Here is an 18,985-nt window from a genome sequence, read left to right on the forward strand (position 1 = left end):
ATGGATTGTGTCCTCCCACGTATTCCTTATCTTTGATAGACTCCCAAAGCAGTAAAGTATAAAGAAGGAGGGAGTAACATTTGTATTCCTTAAGTATGCACAGAATGCAATACTGCCTTTCCAAATTTTGTTTCTTGGCTAGTGGAGGAATCCCAGCTATAGAATCTAGTAAAGGTGTGTGCAGACGACCATGTGGCAGCTGCACAAATGTCTTTTATCAGAACTCCCCTTTGAAGAACTGACAAAGCTGTGATACCCCTGGTAGAATGAGCCCTCAGATGTTCTGGAGGGTCCTTACCTGCCAATTTGTAACATTCTATAATAGAATAATCCACCTTGAAATTGTCTGCTTAGTGATGGCTAGACCTAGCTTGTGACCTGTGTATCCCACAAATAATTGGTCTGTTTCTCTTAACTTTGCCAGTCTGCTAATATAGAACCTCAAAGCACGCTTTGGGTCCAGTCTGTGCAGCCTTTCTTCCTCTTTCCCCGGATGAGGAGGAGGGTAAAAAGAAGGCAAGGTTATATTTTGAGTAATATGAAATTCCGACACAACCTTTGGGAGGAAATTTGGCTTCACCTGTAGAACAACTTTATCTTTATGAAAGACAGTTTGAGGGGGTTTGCAGGATAAAGCTTGTAACTCGCTCACCCGCCGTGCAGAAGTTATTGCCACTAGAAAGACAGTTTTGAAGGTAAGGAATCTAAGCGAGCACAAATCAAGTGGTTCGAAAGGAGTATCCATTAGAAATGTTAAGACAAAATTTAGATCCCACAGAGGGAGTTGGGGTAAACATTGGTCAACCCTTTCAAAAATGGAATAACCAAGGGTATTTTGATGTATGAGGGTTCCTCAGCCGTGTGCTTAAAAATGGACAGCGCTGCTAGGTAACCCTTAACTGTGCCGATCTGGAATCCTAAATTTGCTAGGTGTGAAAGGAAAGATAACACTGTCGGTATATTGCATGAAAAAGAGTCAACATTGTTATCTCTACACCAGCTGCAGAACTTGTTCCAACAGCAGCCGTATAGTGATTTGGTCGCTGGCCTTCTGGCCGAAAGCAACACCTCCATTACGTCGTCTGGGAGGTCCCAATCCTTATACCTCAGTCTTTCAGAAACCATGCGTGAAGGCTGGGAGTCCTGATATCCGGATGTAGAACCCGACCTTCCTCTCGCGAGAGAAGATCCTCTCTTTGTCGAAGACGAATCGGAGGGCAGATGGATATGTCTAGAAGGTCCAGGTATCACATTCTCCTGGCCCAATCCAGGGCAATTAGGATCATGGTTCTCCTGAACATCCTCAACCTCCTTATTACATGCGGAATGACGGGGACTGGAGGAAATGCGTAGAGTAGAGGATATTCCCAGTCCACCACAAACGCATCCCCTAGAGCTCCTCTCGGGGGAAATTCCCTGGAGCAGTACAGCTCGCACTTCTTGTTGAAGTTTGTTGCGAACAGATCCACTTGAGGGGTTCCCCAAAGGGCGAAGATCTCTTAAAGGACTTCCTGAGCTTGTTCCCACTCATGGGAGACTGTGCTCTGCCTGCTCAGAGTGTCCGCCGCTGTGTTTTTTTCTCCAGCTAGGTGAACTGCCGGCAGAGAGATTCCTTCTTGTATTGCCCAAAACCAGAGCTGCATTGTCTCTCTGCACAGAGGTAGTGACCCTACACCTCCTCTTTTGTGGAGGTAGTACATGGCTACTGTGTTGTCCGTCATTATCAGGACATTCTTTCCCCGTACAGAGGGCAGAAAGGCCTTCAGCGCTAGTCTGATTCCCCTCAGCTCTAAAAGGTTGATATGTAGTTTGGACTCCGATGGAGACCAACGACCGCTGATTGGCAAGTCGTTGGTGTGAGCTTCCCACCCCATAAGTGAGGTGTCTGTCACTGCTGTTATCTCCGGCCATGGTTGCCAAATAGGTTCTGCTTTCAAGATGTTTTCCCGACAGGCCCACCCCTGAAGGTCCAGTGAGATTCTGTCTGGGATTTGTAGGAAATCTGACATCCTTCATGAGAATTGTGTCCACTGAGTCCTGAAAACCCATTGAAGAGATCTCATTCTCAGGCGAGCCTGTGGCATCAGAAAAATGCAGGATGCCATTAGGCCAAGCAAACCTCAGAAAATCGAAGGCTGAGAGAGGTTGAGCATTCTGGAATTTTGTCACCATCTGTAGAATGTCTTGAGCCCTCACCTCTGGTGGTGAGGCTTTTCCCAGTGATGCATCCAGGACTGCTCCGATAAACTGGAGTCTTTGTGATGGTATCATGTGGGACTTCTTGAAGTTGAGGGAGAAGCCCAGCTTGTGGAGGGAGTGGCAGGTATGGTTTAGATTTTCCAGGGCTTGTTCCAGGGAACTGGCCCTGATCAACCAATCGTCCAGGTAAGGGTAGACATAAATTCCCCTCTCCTGAGACTCGCTGCCACCACTGCCGTTAGCTTGATGAAAACCCTCGGACGGAGGTTAGCCCAAATGGCAGAACCTGAAATTAATTGTGAGAGTTGCCAATGGCAAACCTCAGGTACTTTCTGTGCTTTTGATGGATTTGCACATTAAAGTAAGCATCCTGAAGGTCCAGAGATACCAACCAATCCTGAAGCTGGAGGGCCTGAAGGATTTGAGAAAGGGTAACTATCTTGAACTTGTCCTTCCTGAGGAATTTGTTCAATTCTCGTAAGTCCCAGATGGGTCTCATTCCTCCATCCTTTTTCTGAATTAGAAAATAAGGGGAGTACCAAGCCTTGTTCCTCTCTGCTACAGGTAGCGGTTCTATGGCACCTTTCTCTAGTAGGTCTAGAATCTCCTGCATAAGGAGCGGCTCTGGAAACTTCAAAGAGTTGTTCCCTGGTGGATGACTCTGAGGTGTGCGTAGAAAAGGCAGCCAGTAACCCTAGCCAATTGTCCCCAGTGCCCAGGCATCTAAAGTAGTAGCCTGCCATTCGGTCAGATTTTGAGTTAACCTGCCTCTGACTACTGTCTTGTGATATAAGACCTCAGAGAGGTTTTGAGGCGGCTGATGCATAGGCTGGGGGTAAGGTAGCCCCTGCTGCTGCAGCTTTAGTACCTATGCCCCGTCGACCATGGGTAAATCGTCTCTGGCCCCTTTGAGCTGGCTGTACTCTGCCTTTTCTGAATGTGGAATAATAGCAAAAAGGACCGGCCCCTCCAGGGCGCACCTTTGGGGTGGTTTGGAGTTTGTCTTATCGCAGCTCCAAGGGATTTGGCCGCGGCCTTGGAAGTTTGCAACTTCTCTAAACTGTCATCAGCTTTTTTACCAAATAGATGGGTGCCATCAAAGGGCATATTCAGAAGCCTGGACTGTACATCAGGTGCAAAGCCAGACTTCCGCAACCCCGCAAATCTGCGGATTGTGTTACGAGCCGCCAGGCTCTGCTGATGCTGTCAACAGAGTTGAGACCGGTCTGGAGGGATTTACACATCGTATCCTTCCCGTCCTTGATGATACTCAAGAAACCATCTCATACCTCCCCTTCTGGGAGCCGGTCAGCTGCCATTGACGCACACTCCCAAAGGGTGTGACTGAATCTTGCCAGCGTGCAAGTGGCATTTGCAGACTTTAGGGCCATGCTCATGCCGAGAAAACTTTCTTGGCCATGGTGTCAACCTTTTTAGCATCACAATCCTGCGGGATAGTGGGATATGCAGTTTGTCTTCCTGACGAGGTTGCAGCTTGAACAACCAAACTTTCTGGGGTTGGATGTTTAGGTAAGTATGGAGGGTCTGCAGATGAAGCTCTATATTTTGCTGACAGTTTCTTAGCCAGAATAACCTCTGGCGTTCCCAATTGCTGTACGCTTTATTCTGTAAAGCCTTGTGAAAGGGTACGACAGGATCTTCTTGTGGTTCTCTATCAAGTATGTCCGTGAGGTCATCTTGTTCATATATGGCTACAGGCCTAGACCACCCCATATATTCCATGACCCTGTTCATAAGTGACCTATAAGTACTCTCAGCATGTTCCCCTGGTTCAGGTTTGTTAAAATATATCTCTGTGGAGGTATCTATTCTGCTTGCTTCCTGCAAGGAATCCTGCAGATCTTTCAATCTAACCTCTTCTGAAATCAGTTCTTCTTGAATGTGAGGTCTAACCAGTTCTAGACCAAAGGGTCTTTCTGTATCTGAATCCTCTCCCTCCTCATAAATAGAGGACAAAACCCTGAAATAATCACAGCATGGTAGAGGTGTGTAGCTCTCTTCCAATGATGGAGGAGCAATAGCAGTCATTATAGGATGAGTTAAACTTTTCACTGTCAATGTAGACCTCATTCGCCTCGATGAATTTGTGATTTGCCTCGAGGACGTCGATAGAATCGACAACGGCTTCAGCATTTTTTATGAAATCGTCAAAGGGATTGGAGTGATCGGCGTCGACAGGGTCGACGTTCGAGGCGTCGAAGATATTTCTTTCAACAGAGGCACCGAAGGTGTCAATGACGCAGTTTTCGGTGCTGACGTGTGAGTCGACAGTGTCGACACCTTGTGCGTCAAAGAGGCTTTGACTCGACTCGAGGGTTTGTCGCGCTCTCGAGGAGTATGTTTTGCCAAGGTCGACGACTCACGGCTTTTGTCTCTACCAGGTTTTTCTCCTGGGGTATCGCCTCTAAGTGTCTCAGAGGGGGGCAAGGCCTCGTTCTCGAACACCTTTATCATTTTTTTATGAAATTCCTCCCACTGGGCCTGGGGAGCTGTTTTTGGTAGGCCATGTTACTCTCTCCGGTGAACTGGAGGATGATGTCGAAGGCGATCTGTGACGCCTTTTTTTACTGTGCTTCGAAGCGGATGATCCGCTCCGAGATCTAGATTGGGAGTGTTTTTTTCATCGAGGAGACGGCGGTCTCGACTTGTCTGAGGTAAGTTTGGTAGAGTTCATGGATTTTTTAGGCCTACCTCTCCCCAGCTTCCCTCTGCGCTCCCTTAAGGCTTTCACTGTCATCGATAGGCAATCTTCGCACTGCGCACAGGGATGCTCTGCCCCCAGGCACCATAGACAGACCCTCTGAGGATCTGTCAAGGACATCTTTGCCCAACAATCTCAGCACTTTTTGAAACCAGATCAGGGCGTTGATGGAGATGACGAAAAGGCCATCTCGTATCGAGGAATCAAAGGTTTTCTTGACAAAAACTCTAAGAATTAGTTCTCTTCACAGAACTGAGCGTCACGTTCCCAAAGCTCCCGAAGCGTGGAAAAACGGAACTGAGCAACGGACGCTGCACATGACTATTTATACCATGATGATGTCAACATCGAGACTGAGGCCTTCGTGGGACATAGACTCAACAGTCATCAACGCGCAGTGCCCTCTACTGAAAAAAGAATTCCAAAGCAGTAAGCTGGATATGGAAATATGAAAGATGAGGAATATGTGAGAGGACACAATCATTCGAAATATTGATTATGATGTCTTTAAATCTGATGTGGGTGGTGCAGAAAATTTTTTTTAGTTGATGTAATTGGAAACTTGCAAACTTTGCGGCTCGAGCCAAAATGAAGTTGGGTTCTTTGCCTGATGCCATAGCCACATCTGGAAGAGTGATTTATGCATTTTTTGTAAACATTAAATGCGCATAACTAGAGAAGATAGTATTTTGTTTTGATTTGATTTGAAGAAACTAATTAATGAGCATACTAAAGGGGAATTCCCTGAGCAGAGTGCACCAGGATTACCTGTTGGCAATAACAGGTTTTGGCTTTATGGTTTTGTATAGTGACTCAAGGCAAGGGTCTTATCCTGACGCACCTGAAACAGATTTAAAATTGTAAAACAATACAATTCACTACTAGAATTTCACATGAAAATAACTGTGCACCTCCTTTTGCTTTTTTCTCAAAGAGACCCGATCATGAGTGAGTGTGAACAAAAAGTCAATACCCTGTGGCAATTAAGTGGACCTTCTCATGAGACCTGACAACTTCAAGCCCAAACGGCTTCTTTGACCTTGCAGCTGAAATCTTTGGTAACACATCTTCAGACTCCCAACTTTAAACATGTTGCCTTCCTAGCACGCATCTTCCCCATGTCTCTTGTGAACCAGGTGGTGTTTATAAAAACAGAGCCGAAGCACTGCTCTTGGGGAATAATTTCTCTGATGTATTTGCTCTATTCAGTGTGTCTGTTGCAGTTCCAATGGTGTTGCCTCTTCGAAATGGGGGCAGTATAACTCCAACCCATTTCCCTGCATTGGCAATCCCTGAACCATAGCTCTTGTTCTCAGTAATATTTGTCCTTCACAACTGCTGCACTAATCTTAATAGTCAGGAACAAAACTGATATAATATACTATGTTCACAGTTCCTGTGGACTGCTCAGCCTGGTACCATTAATTATTATCTGTGCAGCGCCACTTTTCTCTTAAGCAAGAAAAACGCTAATTAAATTAACAACCCAGAAGCTCCAAGATGCAGCCTAATACTCTTAGTAACAGAAGCTGCAACTTCTAACTGGGCCTCCTTCAAGATGGCAAATTTCTTGCTAATGTGACTGGCAGTCCTTATGTTACTAATACCGCAGCATCTATCCTACATAATTATTGCACTGTGTGGTACTCCAGCCACCCTTTCACGAGCCAACAAATGCTTCCTTTACATGCAAAAAGCCACATATTCTACGTTCTCCTAAATACTACCACAGCATAACTTATTTCACTAATGCTGGCCACAAAGTCCTTAAAATATCCTGGGCCTATACTCTAAATTTAATGAACAATATTGTTGCTGCTCCTCCTTTCACTGTGTGCTGCTCTCTAAAGTGTTTTAAAGCTAACTACAAATAAAACATGCGCAGAAATGCTAAACAAAATGGCGACAATGCCGACTCTAAATGACTAGCTCCTTTTTGCTAATACAATGTACACTGTCTAAACCTCCGTCCACGTTTGGCACATTGCGTAGTGTTCACTGTCGAATATCATGTTTTGTGATATCATTGGAAAACGCAACCGTGCATAATGTAACTTCGGCTACCTCTACGAGCTTGGTAAAAGGACCTCCATGACCATCACATTTTACTAATTATCCATGGAAAAACACTGTCACTTCACCTGAATGACCGCAGAATTTGGTGGCTTATTACAAAGCTACATCATCTCTCTTGAAGAGCCACTGCACTTTAATTTGCTAAATTGAAAAGCATGTATTTAGCTTCAGGGAGCCTTCATTGCTTAGACATAGCAAAATGAAACCATAACATTAGCTTACCCGAGCAAGACTGTCAATGCCTCCCAACTGATGAAGAACTTCCTATGAAGAGGACAGAAAGACAGATCATTGTCAGATCAAGCAACAACACAGATTCAAAAAGGAAATAAATACATTATCAGTTATCAAATCTAATCAGAACGTGTATGCTCATTTTACTTTATGGATTGAGTCAATATTACAATAGCAATATAGCATGGTGTTTACTACTTACATGATGGGGCATAAACCCACTTCTTTACCAGCCCTTTGCTGGTGAGTGACAGGTTTTTTTTCCGCACTGCTGTACATTTCTTACATAAAAAATAAGGATTATGGAATATTTAGTAAATTGCTAGCATGTCGCCTCCTGGCTGATTCGCAATACTTAGTGTCTGTTGGGTAGTTGTCTGTTGGGTAGTAATGGATAAGGTGGATGGCATCACCATATTTGGCAGAGGAGGGAGGGATTTACATGTTTAGGACTTGTCTGTCAGAGTCCTTGTCGGAAGCTGTCGGAAGCTGTGGGAAAGATTCTCAAAAAAACTTCAACACTTTGGGAAATGTGCAGGTCACCTGTGAATTACAGGGGGCTTTGAGCCAGTGCATATGAAATATGATAAGTCATTTATAACGCGCCTGTGCACAAGTGTTTGTAGGCGCGACAAGACAAGGGAGGGAAGACAGGAGGACAAGACAAACTATCTTACTAGGCCTTGTGTCATTCAGATCGTGAAAGTGCAACAACGCCAAGTGCATGGGGAAGGGAGAGGGGAAGTGTCAATGAGAGGGAAGGAGGAAGTACAATTAGGGAGGCAATACTCTGAGTACGTCCAGCCAGGGCAGTGTGGCTATGGGTAAGTGCAAGGAGGCAGGGGACAGTTACAGGCCCTAACGGCGCGGTAGGCCTGCAGGCAGTGCAGGGGAGACTGATAGTGGAGGAGCTTGGTATCTGGTGAAACTTTGAAGGTAGCCAAGCAACCAGTCAGCGCTGATGACAGTTGGTCAGCAGGGGAGGGAAAGAGAGAAAGCAGAGGAGAAAAAGGAAAATCTTGAGCTGCTGCTGTTACCTGCGGTGGGCTGGCTCAAGTTTGAGAGGGGTAAGAGGGCCATTTCAGAGAGAGGCGCCTGGAGAGAAGAGAGATGTACTCCCCACTCTGACCCCCAGAGAGTTGGAGTTAGCTGAGTGAAGGGCTCGAGAGGGAAGGTATTTTGGAAGAGAGAGTTGGATGTAGTGCGGGCCCCAGAAAGCCTTGTGGACGATGCAGAGGGTCTTGAACTTGATCCTTGCAGCCACCGGGAGCCAGTGAAGAGATTTCAGGGCTGGAGAAATATGGTCCCTGGGCTTGAGGCCAAGGATAAGCCTTGCAGTCCTGTTCTGGATTAGTTGCAAAGGGCGGAGAGTAGAGGAAGGAAGATTGAGAAAGAGGCTGCTGCAGTAGTCCAGCCTTGAGAGAACCAGGGCTCGAGAGACAGTGAGCTTCTGGGGGAAAGTGAGAAAAGGAAGAATACCTCTGAGGAGGTGCAGCTGGTAGTGGGCCTTCTTCTCAAGGTGTGTGATGTGCGGAGAGTGGAGTCGAAGATTACACCAACGTTTTTTGCCTCACAGGAAGGCGAAGGAAGAGGGTCCAAGGAGGATGGCCAGAGTGAAAGAGGGAAAGCGGGAGCAGGGGTCCCAATGAGAAGGATCTCTGTCTTACTGGTATTAAGGCAGAGGTCAATGGAGGCGCACCAATCCTGGATCGTGGATAGACAGTGCCGAATGAGCGGGAGAGGAGGCTGAGGGGAGCCTGAAGGAGAGCCGAGTGTCATCCGCATTACACTGAAAGTTAGTGGAGACGGTAGAGATCTGGTGGGCCAGGGGGGACAAGTAGACATGGGGGAATACCACAAGTGGAGAGAGAGAGGCAGCAGTGAGAAAGGACCCAAGTTGGACCTGGGAGGGTCGCTCCAGGAGGACAGCCACTCCAGAACCTGATTCGTGATGCCCAGATTCTCACGGAGTCACTTCATCAGGATAGTGTGCTTGACCATGTCAAAAGCAGAGGTAAGGTCAAGGAAGATGAGGACAGAAGGAAAGCTGGAGTCAAGATTAGTGAGCAGATCTTCATGGGTGATCAGGAGAACAGATTCCGTGCCTCTGCCTGCTCTAAAGCCAGACTGATGGTCATGGGGACAACCAACAGATTCAGTGTGGAGAGTAAGCTGGGAGATGGCCAGCTTTTCCAGGAGGTTGCCCAGGAAAGGAGTGATAGTGATCGGGCGATAGTTTGCCGGACAGGTGGGATCGTCAGAATGTTTTTTGAGGAGGAGGTGCACAAGGGAGTGCTGGAGGAGAGAGAGGAAAGATCCAGTGACGAAAGAGTAATTGCAGAAATCGGTCAAGGCTGGAGCAAGGGTGTCTATGTGGTCCTTGATGGTTCTGAAGGAGCAGGGGAGCACCTATTTGGATGACACTTTCATAGATCAGACTTGTCTAGAAACCTCGTCAGGTGTTGTCAGAGAGAAAGAGGAGAAAGGAGAGGGAGAGGCGGCCGCAGGGGGGCGGTGAGATGGTAGAGTGAGAGGAAGAGGAGAGCAAGGACAGGATGTCCTGAGTTTTAGTGGTGAAGTGAGTAGTGTTAGGCAGAATCCTGTGCAGTGCCCTTAGGGACCACTACACACAATTAAGTCTACAGGTGGTGATACAAGTTTTACCTTTGGTACAAGCCTGTACTACTATGTCATAGTGGCGGAGCAGCCAGGCCTATCTCAAGAGTATATGAGCAGTAGCAGAGATTACACAAAGGGACCACAATTACTGTGACTCAAGCAAACACTGACTCAAGGTTTCAGGTAGAAAAATATAAGTACATATATTTTTAAACCATTCGTTATGCACACAACACTTCTATTAAGCTTCAATAAAAACCGCACATTAAATATACTACAACTAACCAATTCACTTTGTAGTGTAAGTCTCAGGGTAAGTACCCTGTGTTTGAATGAACCGGTGTTAGGCACAAAACATGCTACAGCGAATACGATTGCGATCACTTTTTGACAGTTCGGTCCACTAAACAAACGCATATCCGTGACATGAAATGCTACCGGGGTAAAAACACGCTTAGCACCTGAGCTACCCAGAGGGAGTTGAAGGCAAAAATCACAGGCAATATTTTGGTTAGGCAGGCAGAATCAAGAAACGCTCAGAGACAGGAGTTCTAAAGTCAAAGGGCCGGAGCCAGGGTCGAAGGACACCGGGGCCAGTTGCCAAAGATCACACGGTCTAACAGTTCACGATTCAACGGAGCCAAAAGTACTTCGATATTGTCAATGTTCGGAAGCAAAAGTTATAAGAAGGAGGGAAGACAAGGTCAAGCCTTGGAAATGAAGAAATAGGGATTCACCCAGTTCCCTCAACAGAACACAGTACCTTGTTCCAATGGTGCAGCTGGTGCCCTGGCAGTTGTACCTGTTGGTTTCCCGCAGACCCACGATTCCTGGAGCTTTGTTGAGAAGGAGAACGTCTGAAGGGGGTCTGCAGCACACAGGGATGAAGCCAGCAGCAGCGACACGGAATACAAGGTGCGCTCCTTAAAAACAGGAGAGGCTCTTCAGGTGGCTATCCGGACCACTACAGCAGTGTGCAGCGATTTCGACCATGGAAGAGGAACCTCTGGCTGCAGAAGATGAGCCGGTTATCCCCACCAAGCTCAAGGGAAGAAGACTCCGGACTGGATCTTCTCTGAGTTGTTGAAGGGCAGATGGCTCAGGACTTCAGCAGGGCTTCACCGGGACGGGGTAGTTGCAGCAGCCGTCGTTCTCTCCACTTCTCTTCGGTTCCTTGTAGTTCCAGTGGCGACTCTCTTACTTCTAGCCCAAGAGACCAGCCTTTTATGCGAAAAACCCCCATTCACGCAGCCTGGCTGTCAATCTCCCAGCAGGGGGGTTGTCCAGCCCAGACAACTACCCTGGCCAATCACGACAAAGTGAGACTTGGGTTTCCTATGATACCCTTTGCAGGGGGTGACTACACGCCTCCCTCACATTCAGCCCACCTAGACACCCAGGCGCCTTGAGGAGGGCTTCTGTGCAGAAGCCCGCCAAAAGACAGTGAACAAAGAAGGCGAACCTAGTTTGCCGCGCAAAGTAAAACACAATAAGGACTTTAACAAAAAGAAATGGCGAATAAATCCAACCGGAGCCAAAAGAAAGACGATTTGGTCAAGCGGGTTTATGTTCGAGGCTAATATAATAGAGCGAAACAATGCTCTAGGAGGTACAGATAAAAAGGGATACGAGTTAACCCTTTCCAGTACTCCATGGAAGATGGGGTGTACTGGATCTGTGGTAGATTGACTAAGTAAAGTTAATGGTAACTTTACCCTTTTCTGGGGGACAGTAGTCGCCTCAGAAATGCAGTCGAGAGAAGTCTCAAAGACAACCCGGTGCCACGGCACTGAAGGTGCTGTGTGACACACACAAAGAAGGGGGCTACTGAAGTGGTGTACTTCAGAGTCCACAATCACAAAAACAGATGGAAACACATAGCAAAACACAGGTAAGAGTGGGGGAAAAGCTCTCACTCTTACCAGGTGGAAAAAATAAACTCCAGAAGTCCAGCAAAGCCACTGGGGGACTCACTAGGTGACGGAAATTAGCCATAAATGAGAATTCTCCCTAACAAGAAGCCCGAGCCATACAGAGGTGCTGGGAAGGAACAAGAGAGGTGGAGACTGTAGAAGGATTGGCCAGCTCCTTGTAGATTTTAAAGAGTTTGGCCTTGTTGCTAGAGTCCACAGAGACGCAGGCTTGGATATGGGCTCTCTTCTAGGAAAGGACAGAGAATCTGTATTGCCTTTGGAGCAGGCAGCAGGCCAGTTTGTCAGAGGATGTGCCCGAGGCCCTCAACTTCCTCTCAGACACCCTGCACTTGCGTTTCAGGGCAGCAAGGTCAGAGTCATAGCAAGTGTTGCACTTGGAGATATGTTTTCAGAGGATTCTCATGACAGAGGCAAGGATCTCCAGAGTGCTGGAGATAAAAAGATGCAGGTTAGAGAGGGCTGTGTCAGGGTGTGAGTCAGCCAAAGGAGTAGGAGGAGTAGAGAAGGTAGAGCCAAAGGCATCCACTGATGCACACTTCATGGGTCAAATGTCCAAGAAGGTAGGTGGCAGTGCTGGGGTGGGCTTTGCCTGGGGGACAGAGAGTTTCAGGTGGGAGGTGAGCAGAAAGTGGTCAGTCCAGGAAAGAGGAGTGGTGAGAGAGTTAGAAGGACAAGTTACTTCTTACCTGGTTAAGTTCTTTCGATGGGATGTTCCTTATCTTAGATAATTCGTCTCCAGCTTGCTGGCCTCGGAAATGTTTTCTCTGTAGAGGGCGCTGCGCGTCGACGTCCGCCGAGTTGGTCTCCCTCGACAGCCAGCGTATCAGCGCCGACGTCACCATGCCCATAAATAGCCACGTGCGGCGTCCGTTGCTCAGTTCCGTTTTGTAGCATAAGATAAGTCTTGAATAAATTGGCTATTAACCTTGAAGGAGCGTAAGCTGCAACCACAAGGGAAGTATTACTGCAGGGATGGATGGGAGGGGCGATAAGGAATACGTTGGAGGAACATCCCATCGAAAGAATGTTACCAGGTAAGAAGTAACTTGTTCTTCGAAGGGATTGTGTCCTCCGACGTATTCCTTATCTTAGATAGACTCCCATAGCAGTGGCATGTAATTGGAGGTGGGAGTAAGAATGTCATGTATCCCTTTTAGGAATGAACCGAATGTAATACGGCTTTGCCAAATCTGGTCTCTTGACTGGCGGAGGAATCCAGGTTGTAAAATCTTGTGAATGTATGTGCGGACGACCATGTGGCAGCCGCACATATGTCCCGGACCAGAACCCCTCTTTGGAGGGCCGAAGAAGCTGCGATACCCCTGGTTGAATGAGCCCTAAGATTTTGAGGGGGCTCTTTCCCTGCCAGTTTGTAACATTCCAGAAAGGCCAAAATAATCCACCTGGAAATGGTCTGTTTTGTTACGGGTAGTCCCAACTTGTGACCTGAGTAGCCTACAAATAGTTGGTCTGCTTGCCTAATCCTAGCAAGTCTGCTGATGTAAAAGCTTAGAGCTCGCCTTGGGTCCAGCCTATATAGCCTTTCTTCCTCTTTCCCCGGATGGGGAGGAGGGTAGAACGAAGGTAAGGTAATTTTCTGAGTGATGTGAAATTCAGAAACCACCTTTGGGAGGAAATTAGGCTTCACCTGTAGGAAAATTGTATGGGGGGGCTTATGTCATGATGCCTACCTCCAAGGAGCCAGGTCCGACCCAGCAACCCCAGAGGCAGGCATCATTTCCCCCAGGGGAGTGCCAGCGGGCCCAAGCTGGGGCCCTTTGGACGCAGTCCTGGCGCCTTAGGCGCCAGGCTCATGTTGGACCTCTGTCCTGGCGCCTTAGGCGCCAGGCTCATAAAGCTAGACATGTGTTCAAGTGTTTTAATGTGCACTTACCTGATGCAGACCATGCTGCCACATCCAGGCCCTCTTGAGGCCTGAATAGGAACTACTTACCCTGTGGGACTACTTTCCACCCGGGTGTGGTCGGAGAAGGATACATACCTGATCGGAGGAAGGATACACACTTGGAACTTCTTGCAAAGCTATTTAAACCACACCCGATCAGCAACTCACGCTTCGCGTTGTTCTGCTCCTCGCAGCTGGACGCTCACCGTGTCAGCTCCTGCATCTGGACTTCAGCCACGCCTGTCAGCATCCTGGGTCACCTGCAAAGGGAGACAGGAGACCTACCAGCTAATCTGCACCACGGAGACATCACCCACGATCCTGAAAAGGAAGACATCATTTTTAAAAGCATTTCGTTACGATCGCTGCAGCGCTGCATTTCACTCACTTTTCCTGGGTTCCTCCATCTTCAGTAGCGATCATCCGGATACAGAGCCACTTCCCAGAGCCTAGAGAAAAAGACAAGAATAAGAGGTGAGAAAAGGAAGGAAATAGGAAAAGCTCAGTTTCCTTCTAAGACTTACCTGTTGGGTCATTCCCATTTCATTTCGGGTCTTGCTGCTTCCAAGCAGGACCCCGGCCCCTATGGGGAAAAAAGTCAAAGACATTAGATGAGCGAATGCAAAAACATTACCTGAGCGCTCATCTAGGACTTACCAGATCTTTACTGGAACTGCACGTTTCACTTTGGATCGGCGCCATATCTCCGGCATTCCGAACCCCGGCCCCTATGGGGAAAAGACATCAACGTCAGTGCTTTGTTGCAAGAAGTCTCCAAAGGAATCTTCATTCATCACCTGAAAAAAGACAATGAACATTATTATTTAAAGCTTGAACTTTTGAACTTGCAACAAAACTTTTACAGCGCCTTACCAGTATAATCAAGCTTACCTGAACTCCCATCCAACCTCAATCCAGTGAAGTAACTGGGTTCAACGCGCCACTGCGTCAGAAGCAGGATGGAGAGCTCCTCCTTTCAGACCCTAAGGTGAGACTTCACGGGGCATCGTGGAAGGGTATCGTGGAGGGTTGGAAGAGAGTGGGAGGCTTGAGCATAACTCAGTCAGTAGGTAATACTCCCTTTTCACGCACAGGGGAATATTCCTGCGAGCCGGAGAAGCCAGAGTAGAGGGCCCTTCCTATCCATCTTCAGAGTCCTGCGCTTCAACATTGAAGAAGCATCAGCACTCGAAGCCAGACCTGCGCCTCTGTGGGAATCAGGTGAGCGTTACAGAACGCGAAGCCTACCCACAATTTCCCACCCGGGCGCTATGGAGACTTCCGAGACTGACCAGCTGGCCCAGCTTTTGGGGGAATTACGGGCAGAGGTGCACTCAGCCCGCCAGGAGACTCACGCTCTCAAAAGAGAACTGATCTTATCTAAGGAAAGAACTGATGACCTAGCCAAAAGGTTATTACAGGCCCAGGCAGGGCACACTCCTTTACCTAATTCCGGAGACATTTCCACATCAATGGGTTTGAGTAACCCGGTACAAATTAATCTACCTGGACACATGCCTTTGGCCCCGCCTGAACGTTTTGCGGGGGATCCCAAGAAATATGCCGTCTTTATGAACCAATGTCGTTAACACTTTCTATGCAGACCCGGAGCCTTCCCCAACGACCAGACCAAGGTAGCCTTTATGCTGTCTTACCTCAGTGGCAGTGCTGCCGATTGGTCTATTCCATTGGTAAATCAGGATGATCCCGTTCTTCAGGATTTTCAGGGCTTCCAGCCCAGCATGGAAAGATTGTTCGCTCGACACTCTCAAGGACAGGCCCTTGATAACGGACTGCTATCCTTACGACAAGGTAATCAGGATCTTCTGTCCTACATTGCCCCTTTAACAGACTGGTTGTGGAAACTGGATGGCCAGAAAGCAAAAGGATCACATTGTTTCATCGAGGCCTGCGCGGAGAGCTTAAGGATGTTCTAGCTCAGATAGTAAACCCACCCCAGGTCTGCGCAGACTACATTGACTTGGTGGTTCATCTTGATCACAGACTTCAAAATAGAAAAGCAGATCGGTTCAAGTATGAAAACCGAGCACCGATCAAAACCCACGCTACCTCCAAGAGTACCGACGTATCTGAACCTATGCAAATCGGTGGTGTTAAAGGACCATTAACGCAGAAAGAACGAGAGAGAAGGCGGCAAATGCAACTTTGTCTGTATTGCGGGACTTCCGGTCACTTTCTTCGAAATTGTCCAGTTAAACCACTTAAGAAGGTGGTTGGAGCTACTGATAACGAATTAGTGACACCTGATTCTGGAAACGACCTAGCCCGGCAAGCGTAGGGGTCCGCTTGCCGAGCTTGAAAACTAACTCTTTGACCTTGCATTTCGTCATGCCAATGGTGCTCGTGGACCCAAAACAGCCTCAGCAGTTGCATGCTATAAAAGCATACATCGACAGTGGAGCTATTGGAAATTACATAGACAGTGAATTGGCTTCCAGGATTAAGCTTCCTCTCCGCCCGAAAGTAACCCAAGATGTCATTACTACAGTAGATGGAACCGAAATAGCCTCAGGGCCTGTAACGCATTCCACTGTTGAAGTGACACTGGTGGGTCAGGATGGACATCGGGAAGCAATCGTGTTTGATGTGATCAAGGCCCCACAATTTCAAGTAATTCTTGGAATTCCTTGGTTAGAAACACATAATCCCAGAATTGACTGGCGAGCAAAGAAGATAAGTTTTCCTGATTGTGAACCAACTTGTTATCCAAGAAATCCAGCTATGGGTCTAGCCACAGCAACTTCCACGCCTGTACAGCTACCGTCAGAATACCAAGAATTCCAAGACGTTTTTCAGAAAGAACAGGCTAACACGTTACCTCCCCATCGGTCTTATGATTGCCAGATCGATCTGGTACCCAATGCTCAACTACCTTGTAGTAGGATTTATGCTCTTACGGAACCTGAGAACCTGCATTTGCGTCAGTATTTAGATCAGTACCTAGCCAATGGTTTTATTCGCCCCCGTCCAAGTCTCCTGTCTCTTCAGCTCTGTTCTTCGTGCCAAAAAAAGAAGGCGACCTTAGAACGTGTATAGACTATCGCGCCCTAAATCAAATAACGATTAAGAATCGTTATCCTCTGCCCTTGATCCCTGAGCTTATCGACCAGGTGAAAGACGCTTGTGTGTACACCAAGTTAGATCTCCGAGGAGCTTATCACCTGGTGCGCATAAAAGAAGGCGACGAATGGAAGACTGCATTCCGCACCAAATTTGGGCTCTTCGAATATCAGGTGATGCCCTTCGGTTTGTGCAATGCACCTGCCGCCTTTCAGTACTTTATGAATGATGTTCTTCGGGAACTTATGGATGTCTGCGTCATTGTTTACATTGACGACATCCTGGTGTACTCTTCTTCAGAATCTGATCACAGAAAACATGTTAGGACAGTTCTTGAGAAACTGCGCCAGCACAGACTATTTGCAAAACTCGAAAAATGCGTTTTTCATACCACAGAAGTTGAGTTTCTCGGATTCATCCTGACACCTCAAGGAGTCCGAATGGACTTGCGAAAGGTGGACGCCATCCTCAAATGGCCATCTCCAAGCTCGGTGAAGGGAGTTCAGAGCATGCTCGGCTTTGCCAATTTCTATCGAAGATTCATCCCGGAATTTTCCCGAACAGTCCAACCCATCACCGCTCTCCGAAAGAAAAACAAACGCTTCGAATGGACGCTTGAGGCCGAACAAGCCTTCCAGGACCTGAAAACCAAATTCACCTCTGCACCTGTATTGAAGCACCCGCACCCAGATCTCCCGTACATAGTGGAAACCGATGCTTCCAGTTCGGCTATGGGAGCTGTCCTGTCGCAAAGAGACCCAAAAACTAACCAACTACACCCAGTGGCCTTTTGGTCCAGAAAATGTTCTCCTCCTGAAATCAACTACGCAATTACCGATAAAGAGTTACTGGCCATCAAATCTGCTTTCAAGGCTTGGTGTCACTACCTTCTTGGGGCAAGACACACCATCACCGTAATTACGGACCACAGAAACTTACAGTATTTAAAGACGGCCAAAGCTCAATCTTCACGACAAATCCGATGGGCTCTATTCTTTGCGGAATTTGATTTTGTAATTACCTATCGCCCTGGCTGCAAGAATGGAAAAGCAGACGCCTTATCCCGGATTGGCATGGAAGAACCTAATTCGAGCTTAGAACCTGTGCCCATCATACCTGAGCAAAGAATCTTAGGCTTAACTTCATTGCAATCTATTGAGGATATCTAAACACAAGTAAAACAACTTCTAGACTCTTCAACCTTACTGGAATGGAGCCAAAAGGGTCCTCATTACACCGTTAAGGATGACTTACCCTACTTCCAGGAGCGGTTGTTTCAGCCAAGTAAAGAATTGCAAGAACTTGTTATTGCCCATCATCATGAATCTTTAATGGAAGGACACCCTGGTATCGCTAAAACGGAGGAAAAAATCAAACGCCACTTCGGGTGGCCTTCTTGGAGAAAAGACATAAAGTCTTTTGTACTGTCTTGTGGAATTTGCGCCCAAAACAAGGCTCAAAAGAAAAGGCCAGCCGGCCTACTTCAACCCTTGGATATTCCACCGGCACCATGGCACACGCTGTCAATGGACTTTATAACAGATCTGCCTCCTTGTGCTGGTTACAACACAATCCTTGTAATTGTGGACCTATTCTCCAAAATGGCCCACTTTATCCCTTTAAAGGGTTTGCCTTCAGCTTCCACCTTGGCCAAGGAATTCCTGGAGAATATAGTTTGCATACATGGTTTCCCTTCCATTTTAGTCTCAGATCGTGGAAGTCAATTTATCTCACATTTTTGGAAGAAGTGTTGCCAACTAGCACAAATAGATGTGAGTTATCCACCAGCCACCACCCCCAGACCGACGGACAAACCGAGAGAACCAATCAGACACTCGAGCAATATCTTCGGTGCATGTTACACCAATCCGAGTTAAATTTGAAAGACATCCTTTGGATCGCAGAATATGCATACAACAATTCAGTGCATTCTGGAACCGGACAAACCCCCTTCTATACTTTGTATGGTCACCATCCTCGGACCTCTGATCTAGATCCACCTCTGACCCTGGAAATGCCCGCAGTAAATCATCTGCATTCCACAATAACCCGAGCCTTCAAAGAAGCTGCAACTCATTTACAGCAAGCCAAGAAAAAGTATAAAGAAAATGCTGATTTGCACCGAAGTAAAACTCCTCCTTACCAAGTAGGAGACCAGGTATAGCTAGCAACTAAACATTTACCCCTCAAGGGCCCGCGAACCTTCAATCCCAG

At 47.3% G+C, this 18,985-nt stretch overlaps 1 protein-coding gene across 1 annotated transcript in view; it reads right to left on the reverse strand.

The window, feature by feature from the left end:
- The window catches only part of NEK10 (NIMA related kinase 10), a 2,768,076-nt gene that overhangs the window by 2,463,188 nt on the left and 285,903 nt on the right, over nt 1–18,985 (reverse strand). The window contains exon 7 of the mRNA XM_069648774.1: nt 7,220–7,261. Within this exon, the coding sequence (XP_069504875.1) occupies nt 7,220–7,261 (42 nt within the window). The remainder of the gene's footprint in view (nt 1–7,219; nt 7,262–18,985) is intronic.

The sequence above is a fragment of the Ambystoma mexicanum genome, chromosome 2q (assembly GCF_040938575.1).
Source record: "Ambystoma mexicanum isolate Mex_15411 chromosome 2q, UKY_AmexF1_1, whole genome shotgun sequence".
Taxonomy (NCBI): domain Eukaryota; kingdom Metazoa; phylum Chordata; class Amphibia; order Caudata; family Ambystomatidae; genus Ambystoma; species Ambystoma mexicanum.